Source organism: Chenopodium quinoa, unplaced genomic scaffold (assembly GCF_001683475.1).
Source record: "Chenopodium quinoa cultivar QQ74 unplaced genomic scaffold, ASM168347v1, whole genome shotgun sequence".
NCBI lineage: Eukaryota > Viridiplantae > Streptophyta > Magnoliopsida > Caryophyllales > Amaranthaceae > Chenopodium > Chenopodium quinoa.
In genome coordinates, this window is record NW_018742914.1 from 2,742,779 (window position 1) to 2,770,391 (window position 27,613).

The 27,613-nt window shown below is 35.0% G+C and overlaps 2 protein-coding genes and 1 pseudogene across 4 annotated transcripts; all 3 read right to left on the reverse strand.

Moving 5' to 3' along the window:
• Positions 1 to 689: 689 nt before the first annotated feature.
• On the reverse strand, positions 690 to 12,566 carry LOC110727869 (DExH-box ATP-dependent RNA helicase DExH8-like). The gene is given in 15 exon segments (XM_021907447.1): positions 690 to 1,116; positions 1,648 to 1,915; positions 1,917 to 2,173; positions 2,748 to 2,942; positions 3,026 to 3,273; positions 3,361 to 3,505; positions 3,601 to 3,723; positions 3,844 to 4,124; positions 5,845 to 6,025; positions 6,106 to 6,252; positions 8,379 to 8,702; positions 9,463 to 9,610; positions 10,095 to 10,268; positions 10,630 to 10,807; positions 12,259 to 12,566. Coding segments are annotated over 15 exon segments (3,051 nt in total). The 5' UTR covers positions 12,425 to 12,566; the 3' UTR covers positions 690 to 900.
• A 508-nt stretch (positions 12,567 to 13,074) lies between these two features.
• Positions 13,075 to 19,606, reverse strand: LOC110727870. Of its 3 annotated transcripts, none has more exons than XM_021907450.1 (3): positions 18,191 to 19,606; positions 15,152 to 15,533; positions 13,075 to 13,710 (listed from the first exon to the last, which is right to left on the reverse strand). In XM_021907450.1, exons 2-3 carry the CDS (start codon positions 15,431 to 15,433, stop codon positions 13,525 to 13,527), a joined length of 468 nt encoding a protein of 155 aa, XP_021763142.1. In that variant the 5' UTR covers positions 15,434 to 15,533; positions 18,191 to 19,606; the 3' UTR covers positions 13,075 to 13,524. The 3 variants fall into 3 exon arrangements, with proteins under 3 accessions (XP_021763142.1, XP_021763141.1, XP_021763140.1); XM_021907449.1 differs by having other exon boundaries at positions 15,152 to 16,273; XM_021907448.1 differs by lacking the exon at positions 18,191 to 19,606 and adding an exon at positions 16,369 to 16,465 and having other exon boundaries at positions 15,152 to 16,273.
• A 1,914-nt stretch (positions 19,607 to 21,520) lies between these two features.
• On the reverse strand, positions 21,521 to 27,388 carry LOC110728289 (annotated as a pseudogene).
• Between the last annotated feature and the right edge of the window lie 225 nt (positions 27,389 to 27,613).

Consider the following 27,613-nt stretch of genomic DNA (forward strand, 5'->3'; position numbering starts at 1 on the left):
AACCCGCAAATTTTGACTTGAACCGAACCCGAGCATGACTCAACCTGATTACAACCCGCAAATTATTAACTTGATCTAAACCTGAATCGAACCCGAGAATGACCCTAACTCATTTATACCCATGAAAATCCGAAATGAACCCAACCTATTATTCACCCGACCCAATGTAACCCAACCTGTTATTGACTCGGCCTAAACACGATAAGATGTATGACTCGACGTGACCCGACTCAAGCACGACCCACCCGACCGACATAGGTTACGACATTAACCCAAATTGACTCGAGCTGAGTTAACCCAACCCACACTTACCTGACTCAAACCTAGCTCATTTACCCGATTTGACAGCTCTATATTAACCCATGTTAACCCAACTTTTCTTAAATACCAGGAAAAAGTGTGTAGTGCAACTATTAAAAAATGGAGAAAGTATATTGTACTATAAGTTATTAGCCATTATACGAACTTATTAGACACAACATAGTACTGATTGTCCTTCCCTCCAATTTTTAGATGCTTTTCATATTTATACCTAAAAACAACTGTATCAATGAATGAAAGCAGGACAGGGAGGATGAGTAAATCTTTGTTGATCAAGAACATAAAGAGGATTTTGTTATAAAACACAAGGGATGAAAGAACAAAATGATAAAAGAGGAAGCAAGAGAGAGCCACAGAATGCCCAGAGATTCAGTTATCAAAATCATTTTCGGCATATAATCATATTCCAATATGCAATTTCAAGTTGGCTGGTTAGTTACAGTTCTTCCCATACTCTACAGATCATATTATGCTTCAGATAGTTACAGTGACACAAAAACACTACAGAAGCTGCACAGATTGACCCATTTGAAGCCCACAAATCTATATTTACAAGTTGTAAGTAGCCAGTCTAATGATTTACTGGTTGCTGTGTAGACGATCATGCAAGGCAGAAGCATAATCTCCAAACTGCAGGTCAGAAGGTGGATGCAAGGTGAAAACATAGGAAATGGGACTGGATGTTACTAGAGGCTTTTTTGTATTGACAGCATCTGGTACAACTCCAAAGGTAGTTTCATCGAACTGGAAAGACTCCTTGAGAAAGAAAAAGCACTCTCCACCCAACTTCTCCACCTGAGACACCATTAACATATCATAGGAGTAAACATAGAGAAATGATTTGCATTGTGCTTAAAATCATCAACCAAGGAGAAAATATAGAATGAACACGGGATAATCATTTCATATTGATCTGAAACAAAAACAATCCATACAAATCCCAAATTTCTTGATTCTGTCGGTTTGTGATACATCAACCAACTTCCATGGTTTAAACATATAATGGTAGGAGGGGGACTGAGGTCAACAAAAGAGGGACATTTGACTTTCTAGGCAACATCCTTCGGGTACCACTCCTAATAAACATTGTACTCTGTGTATACTTAAGCCTGCTGTGCTGGACAGGCATGGTCGCATGGATGCAATGTAAAATCAGGAATAACTGGCTAGTGACTATCCCTAATTCAAGCATCACGAAGTATCAAAGCTGTCTAACACAGATTCTCAAGCATAAAATTTCATATGACAGCCTATCAACTAGGTCAGAGTCACAGCAGTTAAGATATCAAACAAGATAATGAAGGTTAAATTAATTAACAGCTGTACCTGTAGGCGTGAGAACCTGACATTGTTCATGGTAACAATGACATGAACTTCAAACAGCGTATCAGCCAAAATGCGGATAGCCAAATGCTCAAAAAAGTCTTGTACAAGATGCTTTTGTTTTTCTGCAATTTCTTCACAACTATCAAAATTAGGAAACCAGAAGATACGCTTCACTTTGTCCCAAGACATTGCATTTTCAACTGCTACAGATTTAAAAATCTCAAAAGGTTGACTTGTGTCCCACAAAATTTGAACACCAGACAGATGGATCAAATATAGTGGTGTGTGAGAGAGAGGTTGTGGCTATAATCTTTGACGATTCATAATGCTGAGAGAACGTTGACGAAAAATGCAAGTCTGTGTCATCCAATAACAATAGACAGCAGTCGGAAGATGTGGGAAATAATTTAATAAAAGCAGCAGCATCACCAGCCTCATCTTCTGGAATGCATAAACTTGATCCAGCAGACACAAATTGAGCACCATGCTCATGAGAAAAGACACATGCGTCACCATTTCGACAACCCTGCATAAGCACTAAACAGTTAAACAAAAGAAGAAACTAGTAGCAGAAGAATGTGTGATAAGACTTTTAAAAAGCATAACAATGATAATGAAAAAGGTAGCAAATAACATAAGGGCATAGAGGTGTGGCTATCCATTTCCTTTATGCCTGATCACGAAGATTAAGTAAATATCAAGAAAAGAGCTACAAGGGCTAAATACTATTTCCCATTATTACTAATACTTGTATATATATGTGCACTAGTTGACTCTCTTTATAGTTTATGACTAATGTTTGTGTTCATTTGCAAAGGACTATTAGAGAGGACTAAAAACTGCCAGTTAAAATTCTAAGGATGTTCACCTTGCTCATGCTCCTGATACAAAAAGAAGAATTAATAACAAAGCAACCTTGTTATCTTTTCTGCTTCTCATAACACACAACAAAAGCAATGGACTTAAAGTTAATATAATCAATTCAAAGCACCAATGAGCAATGATACATCATTTGAGACATCTGCAAAATGCTGCTGTGTACAGCTATTCGGCATCTGATACAATGCAACACAAACAAAAGTGTCGACAGAGATTGATACCTGCAAAGATGCAAAAAATTTGCACACAGGTTTTTTGGCTTGTTGTGAATGGGAGAATAGACAATCACTGCCTCTCTTACAATACCCTTGGACAAAAAACCTACACATTGATACTTCCCCATTAAAATGTGATTCCCTCTCAACAACATACTGGTGAGGGTCCTCATTCAAGGCTTCGGCATGCTGAACTCGGATCTGAGAAGCAAATTTTACTAGACAAATGAGATTGCATATAATCAAACAAGTGGGAGGGGGGAAGAGAGTGCGACAGATGCTACCTCTTTAATAACAGTTGCAAACTTCTCTGCAATGCTTTGACTTTGAAAGTGGTGAGGGAACACAAATGGTGTAGCAAGGCATTTCTTTGTTTCATCATCCTCAAGAAGAGCATCTGAATCGTCAATTGGCTTACATTCTAAAAGGCACGTGTGTCTAAATTCATAAGGATCATAGTAAGAGGGCAAGCCACAAGATGTGGCAAGAAACTTAGGCCTATATTGATGCAACGAGCATAAAATTTCATTGTCTACACAGGAAAGTGCAGCAACATATTAAACCAGATTGTAATGAAGAGTTTCAACTTCAAGGGGTCTAAAGGAGCATAATAACATACATATTTCAGAAATCTGATGCATCGATGACTGCAACAGATTATGGAAGAAGCACCATTCTTCTTCGATTCTAGAGAGCAACACCTGCGGTGCTTTTATCTCCTCGACATTTAAAAGTTGTTTCAAATGCTGCAACCGTTGCTTATCCTTCAAAGCAATCAAAAAGATAGAGAGCAATCATATATAGCAAGAAAACATAAACCTTTGAGTCTAGAGATACGCGGAAGGAACACCACTATTACCTTACATACTCGCTGCCAAAATTGATAAGCACACAGATTCGCCATGCAAACCACCTCTTTCCTTCCAGCCAGAGAAGGATTCTCTCCGTTCACAGCAAAGTAAGAATCAGTATATTCCATAAACTGCAGATGGTAGCCAATACTTAGAAAGACAGATGCACACCAAAACTATGTCAAATATAATTGTTACAAACATACTCTGGATGCCAAATAAATGTATAAATAGTATATGCTTTATTATACCCGATTTTCCTGACCAAAGGGACGAATAATGGGCTGTGGCTGCAAATCCATCAATATGCCAAGTAAAATGCCCTCACGTAACATTCCAGCACCACCTAATCTAAGGATCAGCACAGAAGCGTCAAAAGATAAGGAGAAACTGGCAAGCAATCGTCCGTAAAAGGTGGGTTCATATCGACCCCTAGGATGAGCTTTGTGAAGGGCCTTAATATGCACTAGTAAGTTCAGTGCATCCTCTATAATCTCAAGATCAGGTGGGTCCAAAGCCTTCTGGGACAAAGCTGGAAATCAAAATCAACATTTAAAACCTCTACTTTCAAAGTAATATATATATATAAAAGAAAGAGAGAACACAAAACATATTAGAACCGCAGTCAGGCCAGAAGCACACTTTGTAATTGAGATATAACACTATGACTTATAAATTTATAATATGACAAGTAAACGTACTAATGTATCCCAAGGAAAAGTGTGACTAGTTTGACTACACAACTCAAAGTAATTTGAATAATATTAGACAGCACCTACGCATGTTTTTCATACGACACTATTTAGGGGAGGTGGGGGACAACTAGCATACTCCAGGGAAAGTATGACTCCAACAAGAAAGAGAGGAAATAGTAGATTCATTTTGATAGAGGGGATTAGGCACGGATAAAAAGAAAGAAAATGACTTGTATCAATTCCCCATGGTTGGTTCCAATAATGATATGGTATCGTATAGAAAAAGGATTTGAAGTGATGAGAAAGCGCCTTCATAAAGTTTACTTTCCCTTCCTCCCAATATTGGAGGAATTTGGAAAGAATAAGAAGATTAAAGTATGTCAAAATGAACTTTTTTCATTTTCCTTAAAAAAACAAACACAAGGAAACAGAGTTTCTTTCTCTTCCCTTCCCATGACAATCTGTTTAATATTACACCAAACAAAGTGCTCTGTTAACCAAGCCCAAAAAGAATCATTTTACTTTTTTGTAAGGATTTTTTTTTTTTTTCATTCGTTAATGAACAAATACCAGAATACAATTACGTTGTCCTCACAACAGCTCTGTTGATTTTTCCCAATTGAGTAACTCTAAGTTCCCCCGCCACCTTAGCCCACAAGGCCACAAAGAAGCTAAATAAGATGTCCTATCTGGCTATCCCACAACATATCAGCAGTGAAAATCAGTTTCCTTAAATAACCAAGCATCCCATTCTAATCACAATATTCACAAATACCACAAAATAACCTTAATATAATTTCACCACAATAATTTCTTCTCCTTTTCTTTTCCAAAGCCCAAAAAGCAGATTTGCAAAAGATCCAATGAAGTAAGTGCCTGGTACTCCCCATGCATAGAAAAGAGCTTCCTCCAAATATTTCTAGCCATCTCACAATGAAGGAAGAAATGTGAGCATGCCCCACTGCAGGAACAGAAAAACATGCACAAATCTGGCATAGTAGCCATCCGTAGTTTTCTTCTTTGGTGCATATCATTAGTGCTGATTCTCCCAGCACCAAAGTCCACACAAATGCTCTTACCTTTAGTGGAACTATGGTCATCCAAATAAATCTACATACCAGGAAAAGAGGGGGGGGGGGGGGGTAACTCGTTGGTAGTGAAAGGCAGACCACCAAAACACAATTGCAAGAAAGGGTGCCCATTTTATCCCACAACCACTTCCTAGAATCTATATCCTGCATTAGTTGAGGATACAGAACCTCAAAAATCACAGTGGACGCATCTATTTATCTATCTTAAAGATGGCTTCATTAATGAAGCTCCAAAACATTGCTTGAATAGAATGCGGAAATGGGAGCTTAAGACTCTAATCAGAAAATACTGCCTTACAAAAAGGTGACAGCAACTAGTGGTAAATAAATAAACCCATATAAAGAAACTACAAACTTTTGGATTACATCCACATTGTGAAAAGAAAGGCCCTTGATCCAAAGGAGGCAAATTAACTTTTAAAAAAAAAAAAAATGAAGAGAGCAGCGATAGCAGGGAAGTACCTACCTTTTGGGTCATTAATAAGTTTTGATTCAGCACAGCAAATGAAGAGCACCTGTAGTCTTAGTGATAGCTTGAGAATTGCAGGGGACTCAAATTCTGGCAGCTTATTAAAAAATGACCCTGTAACCAACCTATAAATCTGGCCATCGCACGTCCTGCCAGTTCTTCCTTTACGCTGGTCAGACTACAGGACAATCCTCTGTTCAATTAGACTTCATATGTTTGACAATTTAAATTATATTTATAATGGTACTCTAGTAATACCTGAGATTTAGAAACCCAAGCAAGCTCAGATGTATCCATTTTTCGATTGTCATCCCAGTAAACTTGTAGTGACCGGCAAGAATCAATGACATATGCTACATCAGGAATTGTCACTGATGACTCTGCAATATTGGTAGCTAATATAACCTGCATCATGTGAGTAGTAGCATAAATCAGACAAAAACTCAAAAGCAGCTAAGGATCCGGAACAAAGTGTCAATTTCCTAATGGTAACATTTCAATTATTGCCCAAATCATTAATGAGATGCAATATGTCGATATGCAAGTCAGAATATAAATTGAAAAAATTAAGGACCAATTACAAGGTTCAGAGAAACAAACCAATGAAAACATCATCAATTAAACAGAAGAATGTTTTGTGAGAACAAGGCGACTAAGGGGGTAAAGAATAAAGATAATTTTTTGAATTAAAAAAAAAAAACGCTCTTCATGTCACAATGTTACATACTCCCTCCACTTCCAAAAGATGTTCCCATAAACCGTTTTGAGGTGTGATTTTTAATGATTTACCCATTTCTACTTTATTGTTAGATAAGCCAACTTTACTATCTTACCCCCCTACACTCATTTTTTAACACACTCTTACTTTGTTCACCTTATTCTTACACCCATCAACCTTTTTACCCTCTCTCTCTCTCTTAATCTATCTAGCTTTTTCTTACACCCACTTAACTCTCCCAGAACCAAGATTCACTTGTAAATGGGTAGAAAAAAAAAAAAGAAAATGGAGGGAGAATGTAGCAAAACAAGCATGTTAAAAAATTAGTCAAAGTGGATTGATACAGAAAATTTTGCCCCTAATTTGTACTTTCTAGTTAATATCTGTGCACACTTAAGAAGGGTATATTATACTTAGAGAGAGAGAGAGAGAGAGAGAGAGAGAGAGAGAGAGGGGGGGGGGGGAGAGGGAGAGTATAATAGTATCCAAAGGGTAAGGCTGCTTACATTTAAGTATTTGACCCCTATATCCCACCTAGAGAGAGAGAGAGAGAGAGCCATTTTTAAGGCATAAATAACTTCAATGTTACTGCTTATGCACTCCAAAAAAAATTTATTTTCTATTTTTTTTAAGGAATCATGATAGCTTGATAGTAATCCATGCAAGTGTAACAACAAACAACAACAAATTTCAAATCAGAAGTCTTTATTGACTCCATTCCTAGAGTGTTGATTAGTGACTCCATCCTAAATGCTTACCAATTTTTACCCTCATTAGTTATTACTACCTGCGTTTCCTAAGTCTTACTCACTTTCCGCTTAAATCCGCTTTTCTAAGTTTTACTCACTTTTACTTAATTCTTTTTATGGCAGATTTTTATTCATTTTTTTATCCACAACCCCACTTTGTGGGGCCCAACTTTATATAATATATCTCTTACTCTCTATCACTCTCATCTTTAATACAAAAGTATCCACATGTATAGTCCCCATTTTTACTTTTCCTTGGTTTGCGTAGCTGAGTAACACTCGACAAAACGGATGTAGTTATAGTATAATACAAACGGATGTATTGTGCATGGCTAGAAAATTTATTCGCTAGTGTGTAAACTCATAATGACTATTTCTCTAGATTTATATCATAATGACTACCCAAAAGTACCAACTTATATTAACTATGGCCAACAACTTTTTCTTTAGTGTGAACTCATGATAACATTAAATATACAATAGGGGCACATTTAATTGAAGATAATTTTCAAGGAATGGGATTGAAACTTGAAATTCCACAATTATTCTTTTGTATGTATGTTTTAACATCCTCGTCATGCCATAGGTTACTCTTTCCTTAGTTAAAATAATTAATGTTAAACAAACAAATTATAATTTTAAATTTAATTTTAGAAAGTGGAATTTTGGGACAATACAAAGAAATATTGGCCTAAATTTAGGGATGGAGAGAATAAAAATCAAGGAAACTTTAGAAGTTGACAAATTCATTATATATTCATCTTAGAAAGGATGAAAAAGAGAAAAGAGACAGAAATATAAAGCTGCAAAGATTACCAAGTAGGGAGAAACCACTACAAAATTAACCCCTTTCACTTAGATCCCCATTAAATTTTGTTCTTTACTCATTCATAGCATGTTCCATCTATATCATCACTGTAGTTATAACTTAAAAGAGATCAAATCAGTAATTGATAATTTGATATAACTCGGTGCCAGCACTAATTGTATCTGCAACACTCATGACATTAAAACAGACCAACAAATTAACCACCAATATAGAAAAAGAGAAAATCCAAATGCACCTTACGATGGGACTTTGATATCTTCATAGCCTTCAGAGCTTGGTTTGTATCCACACTGCTGTGTAAAATATGGACCTTGAAATCTGAACTTAAAGGTTTTAAGAGGAACCATTGCTGCTCTAAGGAATAGTATGTTGGAAGGAAAACCAAAATACTCTTTTCAATGTCTGGCTCACTTGTATGTATGTACAACACAAGTTTATGAATAAGATTGTGAACATCACGTTTGATTTCAGCCTTAGCCATGGATGGGGCTGTACCGCAACAGTATTGTACACACAACAAGTCAGAAGACTCTGAACTCTCATCAAGAAGTTCAGCAACCTGCCATCAAACAGAAGTCAGTAATATAATACTTCTTATGGTAAGAAGAGAATCTGAGAACAAATCATGAAAATATAAATTTAAAAAAATATATAAAAAAAAAGAAAACTTATTTTCATCAGTTAGCTCAGTATATATAGACTCAATCAGTATAAAGATAAACAAATTTTAAAAAGTAACAGTAAACCAAAAAAAAAAAAAAAAAAAAAAAAAAAAAAAAAAAAAAAAAAGAAAAGAAAATACCCAATGTAAAAATTCATATATAAGCTAAACAAGACGTTAAAAGCTAATATCAAACACCAAAATTAGGAAACGCAAACAATTCTATGTAATTCCTCCTAATATATACTAAACATTTATGTAATTCTTCAAAAAAGAAAAAAAAAAAGAGAGAGAAAAGGTAAAATGCAGTTTCTATCAGATGCTCCCAAAAACAAGAGCCCCAAAAGTGTTTCCAGTAGGTGTGTCAGCTTTCAGTAAATCAGGTACTAAGAAGTAAGAATATGTAAAAACTTGAAGATGCCTCCAAATAGTTTGGTAGTTAAGCCCTACGTGCCCTTAAGTGCACTATTGAAATAAAATGCCTAGAGAGTAAAAAACAACAATAACAGTAAAAATAACAACAATAAAATAACAATAACAATAATAAAAAATTTGTATAAAAAATAGTATAACTAAAAAATATAGAAAAAACTGCACTGACAAGTAAGCTTCAATGAATACCAAAACAGGATCCAAGAGAAAAGATATGGATGCTTACCTGTTCAAGATAAAGGACCTTCCGCTGAAAATTGATGTGCTGACTAGAACTGGGAATAGCAAGGACTTCAACTCGCTCATCCCTGCCAAGATCCTTAAAGTAATCCCGATACCTCGAAATATCAGCAGTTGCAGACATCAACACCAGCCTATACAAAATTTGATTATTATCAGGCAGCTAAAAGCAAAAGCAGCATGAAAGTCTCAACTATGTGCTAGAAATCATAGCACAAAAATCAAATATAGTTTCTTAGATACAGAAATCTTTTAGCATATACTCCCTCCAATAGCTATGCTGTAAGTTTAGATAAATACTAGCATTTGTCACCATAGAGCAATAAGAGAATATGAAATCAGACTGAAGATTGAATAAAACCAACATGCACTTAACCGTTTGCTAGTTTCCCTCGGATGCTCTGTCAACTTTCTAAGTAACCTTTGCAGACGATGATTATCATTATTATAATTGTAAAATGAAAAAGCACTATAGTTTCCACGACTTCTAACATGGATCAAGGCAAGTCGCACAGATGACTAAGACATGGGAGTTATAAACACTTGCAGTCAGTGGTAAAGATGGATAGAAGGAAGGAACAAAAAATTGAAGCAAATAGATATGTGAATAAGGAAAACCTTATATCTTTGTTTCTGAGAAGAAACTGTTTCACACAGACAAGAACAAGATCAGATTCTACTGATCTCTCGTGCACTTCATCTAGAATGATAGCCTTGTACTTGAGCGCATGTATCCCCTTTTCTCTTATTTCCTCCAGCAGTACACCAGCAGTTTTAAAGATGATTTTTGAGCTGCATTGATACAAGTTAATTTTAGCATAGATAAACTGCCCCATGGTTTTCTCCACAGGATGCAGAATATGATACACAGTGCTACTAGCAAAATCGCACATACATACCATATAACTATATAAGGAACCCTAACTAGACAAAATGCATACAAAGAGACAATTTAAAAACTGAAATTCATGTTAAGTAGTTAAATACAAGAGAGGATGGGTGTCTTTTACGACAAAAACCCATTATCATGAGTCATGACATTGGAATATGAGTAAGCTAAGAAATATTCAAACATAGTATAAAAGAGATGCTGTCTTTTTCAAAAAATAATAGTTGGGAACAGACATTCGGGAAAATAAGTGTGTGCCAATACCTGGATGACATGACCTTAGAGTGCCCAATGTGATATCCAACCTCGTCCCCCACTTCACATTGAACAACACTTGCAACCATTTTAGCAACAGCTACAACAGCAAACCTCCGAGGCTGTGTACAAATAACTGGGGTCATGTTTGCTTCACGGAGAAACAGCGGAACTTGTGAGCTTTTCCCTTCAACACCCAATTAAACACGTTGTCAGCTTACGTTAAAAGTAATATCAATCTTAAAATAATTAAAACTTTAACGCGTTAAATAAGATAACAAGAAAATCTTGTTTTAACCCTGAACGGTACAAAACAATCCAAACCCAGTTAGTCATAAGGTGGAATCTTATATAGCTACAGCCAACGATGGTTGTTGTGTTACAGGCATTGGAATGATACTTCAAATGCCTGTAATAACCCCTTAGGAGGCAGTGGTTGTAGAGACATGAAAAATTTGTTACCTTATGAGATGAACATATTTATTCATTATACACCATTACATCGTACCATTTAAGGTAATGTTCTAGGTACCTTGGCAAGGAGATTTATTACTTATTTTTATTAAATACAAACCAACTCAAATCAAACAACAGTAAAATGAATCTAAAAAGACCCCATTTGATATGTTTTTTCTTACTTATTAGCATACAAATAAGGTCAAAGTACAACTTTACAAAAATCATTTTACAAACATCCTCTTCCCTCACCTTCAACAATCCTCGTATCATCTAACCACATCACACAGGCCTAATATTGAAAGATCAAAATAAAGTAAAACACTAGACTTAGAATTCAAAATTGTACGGAACATTCACAAGGTCCCTCCGACCCTCCCTATAGAATTAACACTACCTCCTCTGTTTTTTTTTTTTTTTTTTTTTTTTGTACATCTCCCATTGTAATATGGTAATCAAAATATCTCACTAATACATTTTAGAAAAAAATAAAAAAAATAAAAAAATTATATTTGAAACTAAAATCAAGATGAACCTTACAAGTTCCAAACAAGACTGTTTTGAAATATAAAAAAAATCATTAAATCCAAAAATTCCATTTTCCATGAAATCTTAAGAGATTCAAAGTTTCTAAATGTGACAAATAAAAAAAATAAAAAAAAAAACAAATGAAGGAGAAGTCATATAACTAGTTCATTTTACACAATCAACAACTAAATTCCTTCCTTACCGAGCTAATTCATATTACTAGATAAGGTCACACCATAACAACACGACAACTAATTCCTTCCCGGAATTGTCACCTTACTAGTTCAGAGAGATTGTTATATACTTCCGGATACACCGTACACCCAACTAATCCAAGTTAATTTTTGCTATTCATTTGATGATTAAAATAAAAATGAGAACAAAATACTTATGTGTGTACAGTGCACCCCAGTGTGTATAACAAATTCCACTAGTTCAAATAACACCGGATTCCTTCCTGGAATTATCACATTACTAGTTCAAATTACACCGGCAACAACAACAACTACAATTACACATTATTAACCAACAAAACAACATTTGCTACTTGATCAAAGAAAAATTCTAAACAAAAATAGGAAACTCATGCTTGATTTTATCAAACACATTACCAACAATGTAGAAATTGAGAAGAAAAAAGTGAAAAAATTATACCACAACCAGTTTCGCCGACGATGAGAGTAACTCGATTCTCCATAATCTTATCAACAATCTTCTCCTTCATAGCCGTAATCGGAAGAGAAGCGAATTTCTCAGAAGAAAACGGAGAAGGATACGACGAACTACACGACGACGACGACGGCGATGACGGCGACTCCATTGAAACTCCGGCGAATTTAGGAGAGAGAAAATGACTCAATAATCAAAATCAAAGACCAAAAACACTCTTTTTTGCTTTAGAAGTCGTCTTTGTTAATTGTGAATTTGTGATACTAGTATTATAGTGTATGAACTGCTAATGCTGCTGCGCCCTTTTTTGCTTTTAGTCTCTCGCGCCTTGAGAGAGTGATTCGGTGTGACGCGGGTGTACGGGAGTGATGATGTGTGATGGGGTTTGATTTGATGAGGGTGGGTTTAGGGGTGGGATTTGTGACGTGGAGTGATCAGAGAGGGGGGTGTATGGAGGTTTGGTGTAGTGCTGGTGTAGGGGATTGATGCTTTTTTACACGTCAAGGGGAAGTTTTAGGGTCCTACTTGTTGAAGATGGGTAGACTCTTGAAATGGGACTGTGGAGAATTGTACGTAGTACATTGTTGCGGAGCCATGGGGTTTGCCGTTGGATTTTATAGTACACCAGGTCATTTTTGGAATAAAGTTTGCGGGATTTAAAATCCGTGAAAGTTAAGGTCTGATTAATGTCTCTTATGAGTTTTAATTTTGAAACACCATTTACCTTGCGTTTGGATATGCGGATTTCATTTCAAATAATAAAATTCAAATTCCGAAATTGAAATTCTACATTTCAAATTCAAATCATTTGTTTGGGAAATATGATAATTTCAAATTTAGGATTTCAAATTCAAATACTTGTTTGGGAAACGAGAGAATTTCAATTCTAGAATTTCAAATTCTAGTTGTTGTTTGGGAAACAATGGAATTCCAAATTCTAAATTTCAATACCTAAGTTCCAACTTAACTCTAATTATCTCTTAACTTACAACACTACTACTCATCAATACACAAAATGATCCAATCTAATTTTTGATCATCGGGTAAATTTTTCAGCATATCAAATTCCTCGAATGTGCCATTTAAGAACCTCTTAACCGCCCTCAAAGCTTGGTGTCGAGATATTCCAAGTACACTAGACGCTTCCTTGTAGATTTCTTGACTAGTCGGCCTTGTTGATTTACTCACGTACTCCTTGAAAGATTCAGCAAAGCTACTCACAGCATCTGCAAGACGATCCCTTTTTAACCTTTAGTTTGATTCTCCGGAAGCTGTTTCTGATGTACTTGCATTATCATTTTCATTCTCCATTGCTGCAGCAGCTTCTTCATGTTGCTCAGCACCATCTCCTATTGCTCTATCAGGTGCAAACAAGGTACAAATGTCATCCCAATTCTCGAAGCATTTGTTTTGATACGCAGATGCAGCAGGCGTTTCCTGTTAACAAAAGAAAGTCAACAGTACAGCAGTATAGCAGTATAGAAGTATAGCAGTAACGGGGCAGTATAGCAGTATAACAGTACAAATAGCAGTATAGCAATATAACAGTACCAGTTTCTGAAGCACATGCTACTACATTCAGCTTAAACATGGCTACCACTTGAGAATTATCTAGCAGTAAATACTAGAAAAGAAGCTAGATGAAGGTTCATACAGTCATCTACTCTGCCAAATTGCTACTGATTAGCAGAAGCAGGAGGTTCCATCACAGACATGGCAAGTGACTAGCATGTATAGAACTTGTATCTGATTACTTTCTTGTATCTGATCACAGACATGGCAAGTGACTAGCATGTATATAGTCATCTATGCACGCACTTTTACCATTACTTTCTTGTATCTGATTAAGCATGTATAGAACTTGTTATTTTCTTTATAATGCATTTGGAAATTGTTATAAGCAGAGAGACTTCTAGAACAGGAATTAAAAGTTCCAGAGAAAGATTCTGATTGATAGTTCTGATTTCTCAATTATAGCAAAATAAAGGATAGAATGTAAAGCTTTCAAGTGACCTAATAAACTACCAAGAGCTAGATTATTAAGACAACAATTTCATACTATGGATGCATCTCTCTCTGCCTACTCTCCCTTATTTATAGCATTTTCTGAAACAGCTTTGTTTTTCTTTTGAGAAGGGGTCAATACTTAAAAAAAAAAAAGTTTTACACTCCGATTCCTTTGTTTTTCTTTTGAGTAGGGGTCAATACTAAATGAACAACATACAGTAGGTATTATAACTTTATACACCAGGGAAGAAACAAGTTTTCATTTAAGTATTCCGCTGAAAAACAAGGTAATCCAGCACCATTGCAACAATGTCAACAAATATAGTAGATAACAAGTAGAACCAAACAACATATACAAATATATAGGAGGTATGATAAACAGTAATAATTTACAAAATAACATGACTACTGCGATGTTTGTAGATAACAAGTAGAACCAAACAACATATACAAATATAGATAGTCTTCTTGTTCATTAACCAATTATAGCTATACTACATTTCAGTGCAGTACGTTGTCAGCTAACAAACACTCGATTAGTGATCAGGGTGCAGCTTGTAAACTCAAATCATAAACCATCAGTTTGACATACTGATCACAACTCGCACACCCAACTGACAGCATATAACCAGAAAACAACTACTTCTATTTTCATTACAATCCCCTAATTTGAGGTAAAATGTAATCAGTGACTGCCAGTACTTCTACCACTACCAAGCAAGCCAACACACACACAGAAAATAACTAATAACTAATAACACACATTCACTTTCACAACCTGCACAGCAATAAACAGAACAGCAACCTACACATAGCTACACAGAACAACAAGAACACAACTAAGTGCCATGCTTAAAGGTCAGAATAATACCATACAATATATATGCCATGCTTGAAGGTCTTCTACGGGGATCACTATCATCTTCTTTTTATCATCCCACTTAAACTTTGTATAAGTTTTGATATCATTGATGACCGAATGATGTTTCTTCCAAACCTTGATCCGATTCTTCACTTGATCCATGGTGACTAAGATGCCCAATTGTTTCCTCACGTTATCCACTACAGCTTGATATGCTTGCGATTTGAATTCTCCCATCACCCTTATTTCCCTCATTAATCTGCTCAAACAATGTTTTAGTGAGTACACCATCCATTTGTGTATTCCAACTTGTATAGTTTCTTCTTTGTGATTGTGAAGGTGCCATAGGCTCTTTCCCAGGTCTCCTCATAATGTATGATGTTCAAAGGTCCTGTAGACAAGAAAATAAAAATAAAAAATCAAATCAACACTTGTACTAATGCTAAAACTAAAATGACAAGAAGAAAGGCAAACAAATTTTATGACAAGAAGAAAGACAAACTAGTTTTATGACAAGAAGAAAGGCAAACTCGTTTTATGACAAGAAGAAAGGCAAGCTAGTTTTAAGACAAACCATACATATTACACAAATTTCTCATTACATAATAAATAGTTTTATGACAAACCATAAATAATACACAAATGTCTCATTACAACTAAAACCTATGTAGCTTGACCCCTTCGTGCCATATATTCTTGAAACATCTTCTTAGCAAGGTCATCTCTAAATTTGTTCCACTCGTTTGTTGTTCGGATAAAATGTAGTCTTCTTCTACCTCTTCCTCATCTATTGCTTCCATATTTATCAAGTCATGGTCCACCTCTTGCATAAGACTCGTTTCCTCCATGTTTTCTTCCCTTAGAAAATTATGTAGGATAAAGCAAGCATTGATAATTCTTGATTTTTTTTTGGAAAAAAGCTAGAATTTCTTAAAATGCTCCAACGCTTCTTTAACAGCCCAAATGCCCTTTCAATGGTATTTCGAGCAGATGAGTGTCGCAAGTTAAAAAGCTCCTTTTCATTTGTAGGAGTGTTTCCTCTCCACAAATTTAAATGGTATCTAGTACCTTTGTAAGGAGCTAGGAAACCTTCGGCATTAGAATATCCTAAATCAACAAGAAGATACTTATCTGCAATCAGAGAATGTTAACATTTTAATTATACATTCATAGTCACATAACCCAATCTTTATACAAAATAATAAAAAAAATATATATGTTCTTACTTTTAGGCACTTTAAGACCATTAGGCCTACGAAGAGCATCCCGAAGGACACGAGGATCCGATGCGGATCCTTCCCAACCAGGTAGCACATACGTGAATCGAAAGGTTAGGATCACAAGTGGCTAGTACATTAGTGCTAAGGTTCCCTTTCCTATCTCAATAGCGAGGTTGATCCTCAATTGGCACAGTCATATCAATATGTGACCCATCAAGAGCTCCTATAACACCTTTGAACCACTTCCATTTATTATCATCAGCATAACTAGTAGTGTGATCGGCTTGTTTGATGTAATATTTCCCTAACTTGAGCATGGATGCAAGAACTACATGAAATTGACGACTAATAGTCTCTCCGGATTGTGCAAAGAGGGCTTGCATTGTTATATTTTTCAAATCATGGGCAAGGGTATGAAGAAATAAAGCCACAATTTCTTTTATCGTGACATTTCTCGTGGTCTTTAGCCCACCTTTAGTTTGTAATACATGACATAGCTTCTCAAAACAACGTATATCGAGACGTAAGTAGCTCTTGTTCTAGCACGTTCGGATTCATTCCATGTTATTTCCTTTAATCTATATTTCCTACCATACCATGCTCCTACTACTACCATAATAAAACCTAAAACCATCACAACTATGTCCATTTCATCATCATCATCCCTTGGGCGCTTACGTGACTCTTGTATATTCAAATCAGACATCCTAAAACATTCAAGCCAAATTTAACTAAACTGAGTTTATCTAGTGAAGCCAAATTTCAAACAACTCAAGCAAATCAAGTAAACAAAATGAAAGAGGCACACTTGAACAGAGAGGCAAGTAGCATAAAATTCAAGCAACAACATTAATTCACAAAATTCATTCCTTTTTTTTTTTTTTTTTTTTTTGTTAAGCATTATGCTATGATGATCAAAACATTTTTCAGCTGAGAGGCAACTAGAACAAATCTATGTCTGATTTAGGACTAGGATGCTTATATGTAACTAGTATTTTCATTATATAATGCATAAAATAATTGATAGCAACAACCCATTTAAGGCTTAGTTTTAATTTATTATTCAATTTAGCAGGACAAAGAAACTGGTGGCAATGGTTGTTCAGAAACTGATCATTTTTGGTAAAGCTAAGACGATCAGCACATACATGCATATCTCTGTCTTATCTCTTCTGTTTCCTAAGCCCATACATTCATCCCCTTCTTCTGCTTTGCTACTTACTTCACCTTCCCCTTTTTCTTCCTATTTATACAACAACAATAAAAATTGAAATTACTTGCCTTCTTATCTTCAAGGTTCATATTTCTATCTAATTCTACTTTTTTTTGTCATCAATTTTCATATTATTTTGTAGTATGTCTATGCATGTGTGACTGTTTTTATTCTCATACTCGCTTTGTTGTAACTAAACAGTGGTAACTAAACAACTCCCTTTCTTGGCATTTCATCCAACAACCAATTAACCATCAAAATTTGTATACATTGCAAACATTGAACAATCAAACATTGCAAAATTCAGCAATCATATTTATACAATATATGCATAGAGTATAGTACTGATTAAACTAGTTCAAGAAAATCAATCAACAATTAAGCACAAACAGTTAAGTAAATCATATCAAATATTCGAAATAAAAATTTCAATCAACAATTTCTCACTTTAACATTTCATCGAACACCTAGAGTGCACTGAAATACTAGCATTTTACCACACAAATCAATTAAATTTATAGTAAAAATGAACCAAAAAAGAGCGAAAAAATCAGCAGAACTTATCAATAAACCCTAGATTATGAAATTGATATTCGATTATTTAAGAAAAAATACCTCAGGAGCCGATTCAATGGAGGAATCTGCTACAATGGAGGAATCTGCTACAATGGAGTGCGCCGCTGCTACACTTTGACAGAGAAGAAAGAGCTTTAATGGAGGAGATAGGAGGAGAACTGGAGAAGAGAGTACGTGAGAGAGGAGAGAGAATTTGAAATGACCAGAATTTGGGTTGGATTTAAAATTCTTAATGATTGATTAATTTTTTAAAAGGCATGGAATTGGAATAATTCTAAATCCAAATTCTTGGGCTAGCCAAACATTACATTTGGCCCAATTCCAGCATTTCAAATGAAATGCCCTTATCCAAACAGGTCATTATAGTAATTCACTAATTAACGATTGTGTGTGTGACATCATCCGTATACTGGATGATATGATTTATCATGTGAATGATATCGATATCATTAATTATCCAAATGATGTTATCCAACATACAATCCACAATTGATTTTTCAAAAAAATTAAAATTAAAATCTATATCTATCTATACTCTATACTTTAGGATCAACATGTTGACATCATTAAAGGACACTTGTCAATTTTTTATGAAAAATTTTCCCGCCAAAACTATTTTTAACATCATCATTTTTTCTCATAAATTCTAAAACTAAACAATTACAATAGGTAAAGTTTCGAGTGAGACAGACTCACCATGAGTCCGCCGCCAACACTCACAACACCATTCATTCACCAACTCTCGCTAAAATCCAAATCCAACCATCATCACCTCGTTACCCACTTCCACCTTCTTCCTCCACCACCGCTGCTTTCCCCCGCAACCAGAAAGTGCCGGCAATGATCTGGTAATGAGATTCTCTCTCCTCCGCCATAACCATCACCTTGCTCAACTTCCAAAGCTCTCATTCATGGCTTCTCTAACCACACGCTACCACCATAGAGCAGGCTTGGGCCCATTGGAAGAAGTTGGGTCGGCCTAAATTGATAGTTGCTCCCATGATTGATTGCTCTGAGCTTTCGTTTAGGGTGCTTTGCCGCAAGTATGGAGCTCAAGCTGCTTATACTCCAATGTTGCATTCTAGAATTTTCTCTGAGACTGAGAAGTATCCTCGTTACCCACTTCCAATTTGATTTAATGTGGAAAATCCCAATTTGGAGGGGTTTCCATTGATGTAATGAGGAGTGAAAAATATTATAGCCAAGGAAGAAGAAGAGGGTTAGTGGTGAAGGAGAAAATAATGTCAGACATTAGATATTTATTATTTGGTATTAAATGTTTATTTTCAGGTATTAGATTAGTATTGTCAAGTATTAGATTAGTATTTTCAGATTAATATTGTTTATATTTGTCAGGAATTAGAAAATTTTAGTCAAGAATAAGATTATTTTAGTCAGGAATAAGACCATTTTAGTCAGGAATAAGATAACGTTTATCAGGAATAAAAAAATATTATCGATTTATAAAATGTTGGTGCGCGAGTTTTGATCGGGTTTCTCAGACCCGCCTTTTTTTGCTGAGCCCGATCTCACGTGAGTCCGTTCTACGCAAAACCTTCTAACTACAATATTTCTTTCAAAATTAATAAATAAGATTATGATTACACTTTTTTGAATAAAGAATATTGACAACTATTTTAAACAAATAAAATCTATTTAAACTGTGCAACGCATGAGATTAATCTAGTTTAAAAATACAAACCACCATGCACATCATGCCACATGTAAAATTTATTTTTCACCTATGTCACTTTATTTAACCTTTTCTTTTTTAAAATCTTCTTTCTCATATTTTTTTTAGAAAAAAAAAAAACATTAGCATTAATTCAATACATGTATGACTGATGTTTGATTCACTTTCTCCTAACTTAATATCTTCTATCATTACATTTAATTTTCACCCCTTCCTCTCCTTTTAAAACTATTCATTTTTCAATAAAACTATATTGTAAAAGAAAAAAAAATTACTCCCTGCGTCTCTTTTTTACATTATAAATATTTTATTAAGGCCAATGTTCAATAATTTATTGAATGGCGACAACAAATGGAACAGAAATTGGTTTCCCAATTTCCTTCGCATGTGCCATATGCCAGTTGTCTAAAATTAAAACAAAAAAATAAATTATTCTCTCTCCTCATACTACTTTACTTTCTCTCTCTTCCTCATTTTTCAATGGTATTTTCTCTCTCATCTTTGGCGATCTTCCACCATTCTCCTCCCTTCCATGGGAGAATTCTTATTTTTAACTTTCTCTTTCACTTGCAAAATTGTTTCTCGCTAATTTCAGGTTTGTTACTTAATTATTTGTGCATTTTTATTAGTTTTTAGTGGTTTTGATTTTCGATTTTTTGGTTTTTTGATTTTGTTCTTTCGCTTTTTTGTAGTGCTATTTTCCTTGTAAATTCTGCAATGGTGATCTCAGTGCAGGTTCGTATTCTAATTTTTTTTACAAATTTGTTTTTAGTTGATTTCGTTTTTTAATGTTTGGAATTCCTTAATGTTTTTGTACTGTGTTCATGATTTTTTTTTTTTTTTTTTTTTTTTTTTTGGAATTTTCAGGTTTTATTGTAGTTGATTATTTAGACTATTTGAGAGGACCAGCTTGTTTAAGAAGGTTCTAATAAAAATATTATTGCTTTGCTGATTAGAGTACACCCCTAAAAGGGTGTGTAGTGTGTTTAGTATGGTTTGAGGTAAAAGAATGGGATGAAATGGAACAAAGGAGGGAAAACAGAAGAGAGGGAATGATAATCCTTACTCCGTACTTTTTTTATATTGTTTGTTATTTATAATAGAATGAAATAGAATCAAATTTCTTTCAAAAAAAAAAAAAGAATCAAATGAGAAATAGAGGAAGGTAACATAATCTAATCTTGGTGGGTTGGAAAGGGTAAATGGAATATATGATCCTCACTTAACAAATTGTTACCAAATCCCTCAAACAAAACATGTAATTAAACTACTTGATTGATTCTGTTTTCAGCTATTAAAATCTTCATATAGGGTTTAGAGGGCTTTGTTGATTCTTTTTCCAGCTCTCTTGCTCTCTCCATGGGCTAGTATGGTCATTTTCTAAGTGATTATGGTGGAAGATATAGTTGTAGTTATCATCTTTGCTAGCTTGCTTCTTTTCTCACTTGAATCATTTTGTGATGGGTTTATATTGGTAGCTCAGATCACCTTGGTCGTCCTATAGGCTTGCTCATAAATCTAGTAATGTATGATCGTGTGGCCTTTGTCTGTAAACTCTTTTTCCTCTCTTAACTTTGTGGCATTTCTCTTAACAAAATATTTGGTTTTGATACAGACTGCAAACTTTTCTTCTTATTCCTCTGCTTCTTTAGTGAAGACGATGAGGTTTGTGGCTTTTAAACTTCACCGCCTGGCCCCATGAATTCTTTAATAGCATCAAACAGCTTCATAGCATGAAAATTATTCACTCCCTCCATACTGTCGTAATGCAGAAATGAGTTATTTGTCCTATCATACACTATGATGCTCCAATGACTTCCACGATAATCATCATTGTCATATATGGCAAAAAGGACCAGTCTCTTGCTTGATAGCTTGCAAGACTGAGCGAACTCTTCAACAAATTTATCCTCACAAGTTGCAAGACAGACAGATATAGAAGGTTTAACAAGCAGGATATCATCATATTTGGTGCTAGAGAACAACATATAGCTAATTGTTATGATTGCTAATTTATCACTCTTCAAAATATTTGGTTTCCTTGATCATGTGATTGTTTTGCCATTGTTATGATAGAATGAAAAAGTGTCTAATTTCAAGGCTATTAGCTCAAACGGTAGAGTGATGTACATTACATGGTGTGGGTTCAAGCCCCACATAGCCTATATAACATACGTGTATTGGTGTATTCCTATAGTTGGAGTAGTAACAGTCATTGTTATAACTAGTATTGAGCATAGTGTTCTTAGTTAGGGTCACATAAGTGCTTTTGGTCAGGTTTATTTTTGCCTTGTTTAGGTTCACTTTCGTTTATAATTTAGGTCACTTTTGCATTTGGTTAGGGTCACTTTTTCCTTTGAGTAAGGTTACTTTTGTCGTTAGTTAGGGTAATTTTTTTTTAACTTGAATAAGGTCACTTTTGTTGTTATTTAGGGTAACTTTTTACCTTGATTAGGGTCACTTTTTCTTTTGAGTAAGGTCACTTTTGTTCTTGTAGGGTAACTTTTGTCCTTGATTAGGGTTACTTTTGCCTTAATTAGGGTCACTTTTACCCTTATGTAAGTTCCCTTTTATTCTTGTTGGGGTAACTTATGTATTTCTAGGGTCACTTTTACCTTAGTTAGGGTCACTTTTTCCTTAATTAGGGTCACTTTTATTCAAAATGGTTAAAATTAATATATAGTGTTTGAATGCTTGGTAGTTGTTTCAAGAAAGTCGAGAGATTAGGTGTTTGTTCTTATACAAAATACAACCAATAGCCTATGTAGGATTCGAACCTACATCCTCTGTGCGACACAAAGTGTTCAGCCAATTAAACTAATAGGCTTATAAACAACACAATATGGAATAATTTACATCAAATTTATAGTAGTCTGAAACTTGCAAACTGAATTGAACTATTCATTGCTTACTATGCAACAAATTTAGCAATATGAAGCACCAATATTTTGGCACAAGAAAACACAACTTTTAATTCCGTCACATAAGCGGTAAGCTGATTTTGTAAATTTATTAATGATTATATAGTTGTAGTACAACAGAAAAGCTTTGTTGTTGATTACTTGATCTTAATAGCAGGTAATTTTCCCCCAAATAAAAAAAGCAGTTAATTGGAAATGAAGAGAAAGCTAACAATCTTTATCATTCTTTATATAACAATGAAAATTTTATTTTAAAGTGGACAAAAATACCTGATTTTTCGACTAATATATACTTCACTCGTTTTCTAAATCATGACCGGAATATCAATTAGAAACCTAAATCAGATAAAATTGAGAGCAAAATATCACAATTAAAGAATGTTAGGGTTCGAATTTTGATCAACGAAAGATCGATTGCAGACTAAGAAACATAGATCAATTGAAACGCTGTGAGAGATCATCCCAACATCAACCTTCTTGTAATTTGAGGTTGAATGTGGTCATTACTTTGGTAGTTTGTTTGATGAGAGGAGAGAGAATAATACAGAGTATTGGAGATAATGAATTTATTAGTGGCACGTGTGAGAATTTCTGATGTACAGTATATTATTGTACACCCGGGGCACACAAAAATTTTTGTTTTTACATTCATGATTTCCTTTTGGGGTATCAAAATTACATTCCTATTTTTCTTTTTTAGTAAGTAAATTTTTACCATATATCCCAAATAATCCCTATTTTCTGTTTTGAAATTAATGTTTTCTCATTCTCAGATTTCTCACTCTTATTAATGCCTTTGAAAAATTCAGAATTTATGTGCATTACTTTAGATGAATATGATTGGTCCTTTTATTTTTTTACCAAAAAATGTTATTAGTCCTTTTTCTTTTCAAATGATTGATAACATGTGCATCATTTAATATTATTCAATCTTTATTTTATTTAAAGACATCAATTTATGTCTTGTAATTCCCATTATACTTTGTTTTATTGTTCTTTGTTTTATTCCAAGTTTCTCAATTCACGTGTAATTTTAGAAATAGGAATGTAAAAAACGGGACGGAGGGAGTATATTATATGCCTATAAACAACCCGTGCATTGCACGGGCCAAAAGACTAGTTATATTTGAATTACTCTTGCATAACCACTCAAATATCTTTATTAATCTGAGGGAATCATTCAACCCTCATTTTGGTAATCGCTATTTTCACAACCCCAAAATTACAAAATTACAAAATTTGAACTCCTTAAATTGTAGTTAAATGAAAGAGGAAAACTTATATTACTTGAGAAAGTCATCGTTGTAAAATCCTCGTCATCTTCTTCCTCACCAACTTCTTCATGGTTTATCTCTAATGATTTCAGGGTCCACGACGGCTTCCTCGTTAGTGTCAAAATAGTTGAAGATGTTGCTGATGTTGGGAAGAAGCTAATCGTTGGGGTTCGACAGAGATAATAACCATCACTTATTTACATGATTATTTATACTTGACCACTAAGTCATGTTTGACATCGTCAAACAATTATAATTGGTTATTTATTGCTTTACACTCTCAATCATTTTTGGGACATATGGGACAGTTAATTAGCTAAATTTATGATTACCAATAATTTTTTATGTTTCCTATATATGTATATGTGGAACAACTACTCATACCTAGGGTGTTGTTTATAGTCTTTGCATTTCATCATACCTATATTTCCTTATAGGGTTTTATATTTCAAATATTAATAAAGTTGTTAAAGGAAATTTTTAAAAGATTTATTTTACAGTTAGATAATTCTTAAATGCAAATATATGGCTTTTAAAAACCCACGGAATGAGTTCAAATAAAGAAGTCGGAACGAATGATAAGGTGTGCACATAGGCACTGAGAGATCTTAAGAAATTAAGCAACGAAGTAATCAGAAAAGAGAAGGCTTAGGACAAATGACCTTTTTGGAGTTAACTCCTACTTTGCAGCTAGACAAAGTTAGGGTAAAAGAAGGCTTATAGAGGGCCATGAGTTATCAGAATAAGGCAACAAAGACGATAGAGGCCAACATGGAGAAAGACATGCACCATAATGTTGTTGCTTTTGATTATGATGTCATAGGGTTGTATCAGCTTAATTAGGACGAGTCGTGGAAGGAGAAAAGCGGGTAAATGTGGTAACTCCCACACCGTGAATTTGATGAGAAAGACATGTACCTATGAGAAGCTAAAAATATTCAAGCTGCCATGCTATCATGTCCAAGCATTTTGTCGACATTGAAGCCTATCACACTCAGACTTTGTGGATTCTTTTTTTAGGAATGCCACCCGTTTCTGATCCTTGCCATTGGTCCACTTACAATGGGCCTAATGTTGTAGCCAACTCGGATTAGAAAAGTGGCCTAGCCTGACATTCCATTAGAATTCACAATGAAATGGATTAGAGTCCCTATCATGTCAAGAAGGCATGCAGTGTTTGTCGACGACCTGGGCATAACAAGAAGACATATGCTATTATTAGTGGTGGTGTTGGATCATCTGGGTAATGAGTACTAAAATGCCTAATTCATGTTTTAAGAAAGGAAACTTATTAATTTTTTTTTTGGTGTTTTAATGATATTTTTTACCTTTTGCATGCTTAAAATTAATTAAATGTTCTTCTTATCATGCAAGTCCCATGGATTTGATGATTCGACTAGGCCTAATTAATTCATCTATTCTATGGTTATAAACTTCTCATATGAGTCATGATGTTTGGAGTAGCGTAGCTGATAGATTTTTGTCAATTCGAGAGCATGTGATCAGCTTGGGATGTGCATAGGGAAGAGGGTGGAGTACTAGACTATGTGAAGCATGTTGAGCTTTATGATGTGTGTACATAGACTAGCGAGTGGAGGGTTTTTACTTGAATGTTTTCTTCTGACTGCGTTGGTTGAGAGATGGAGGAAGGAGACACATATTTTCCATTTTGCGGTGAGACAGGCCACCATTACTTTGCAAGACATCGCCGTTCTCTTAGGCTTGAGAGTTCACGGGCCACCTTTTATTGGTCCCCATGTGAGGGGTGACATGACCTTGTTGAGGAATTTCTTAGAGTTCGACCTAGTGTTGGAGTTCGACCTTTCATTGGTCCTCCATGTGGCTTAGACCACACTTCTCACAAGTTCCATAGGGGGCTGATGACGTTACTATTCAGCGACATAGTCGCGCTTACATTCTTACTCTCATGGGATCCCATTCTCTTCGATGACAAGAGTGGTGATGCTATGTCACTCTACTATTTGTCGGTTCTGAGATATTAAGATACAACTTCGATTTACAATTGGGGGAGTGTGACTCTTGGTTTTTGTACCATTAGTTTTGTCGAGCATGTCATATTAGAGGTCCACTCATCTTAGTGCAGTTGTGGTCATGGAAGCACATTTGCATTATTGGTCAATCCGGCCTACGTAAGGAGGCCTAGAGATTTGCCTCAAGAGGAGGAGGAGGACATTTTAGGGACTCAACATGAGCGAAAGGTTGACTCCTTGACGTGCAAGTAGTGTATAACTTAAAAGTTTTGGTTCATAAATATTCTTTAATTAAGAACTAAGAATTTTTATCAAATAATATTTATAGTTGGATTTGTTTACATCTTTCGTGTGCGCATACTACTTTTGGACTCTCGTATTATCGAGATGTATGTGTTTGACCATCAGCATGAGGATTAGGTATAATTGGTGGATTACTTTTTCTTCATGCAATGGTACGGCATACGTTCATTATAATAGTTATTATTAAGTGATCATTAACTTATACAAATAACAATCCTATTTTGGTAGCCATATAGCGAGGCGGTGATGGAGCGATTTCTAGAAATTTGTCACTTTGACATTCACATTTGGTGTACAGGAGCCCCTCTGATTTGCTTTAACGTCGTTGAGTTCCACCTCCTAGATCGAGTCATGCGTTAGTTCGGGTTAGAGCAGTCGATCCCTCAGGAAGTTGACACAAACATTGCTCTACACAAGAAGGATCGAAGAGGACAACATAACTGGGAGACTCAACGTTCGACGCTTGTGCATGAGTGGAGTCGACGAGAGGCATTGGTAGTACAGGTAACCCGTTCACTGGGACTTGTTCATCAGTCATGACACAAAACCTGACTTGGTACCGTCGTATCACGAGGTTGATCATTACTTTACCTTCACAGCCACTCCCCCAAATCATTACCAGCCATCTAGTTCTAACCTAGTACTTGTATGAACTTCATTTTATTTCAATTATAATTTAGTTATTTTGTTTTTGAATTCATTGTACTGACTAAGGGTGAGCAAAACCGGGTACCCGACATATTCTCAAGACCCGGATTCGAAACCAGTTATGACCAAGTTCAAAGAATTAGATTTGATTTTGGATTCAGTTAATATAGGATCCAAGTTTCTTGGAACTTGTAGGAATCGGTTCCAAAATCAGGTACTCGGTCTTATTCAAAATATTAAAATAAAAAAGAAACTGAATGGATAAATGTTGACAATATCGAAACCAATTCAAAATCCAAGAATAAAAGCTAATGAATAATGGGTGCACGATCTACTTCAAGAAACAGATTGAATATGAGAATTTCCCCAAAACTTTATCTCATGTCATCTTCACTTCACATCCCCATTTCATCCTCCACACATTAAATTCCCAAAGAACATGACTCTAATAAGGGCATAATCAACCTTTTACTATTTACCCATTTGCCCAAAAAAAAAGCAAATTGAAAAGGAAAAGGACAGTAAAAGCTGAGGTAAAAGTAGGTTGGGAAACAGGTTGAAAGGGACATGTATGTTTTCTTTCTTAAACCTTTTGTAAATAAATAAATAAATAAATAAATTAGCTAATCTGC

Coding starts and splice junctions, on each gene's coding strand:
- LOC110727870 (XM_021907450.1), bottom strand. CDS start 15,433: ATGGTGTACTCACTAAAACATTGTTTGAGCAGATTAATGAGGGAAATA. Junction 13,711..15,151: donor CATGGCATATATATTGTATG/GTATTATTCTGA, acceptor TTTTGTTAACAG/GAAACGCCTGCTGCATCTGC.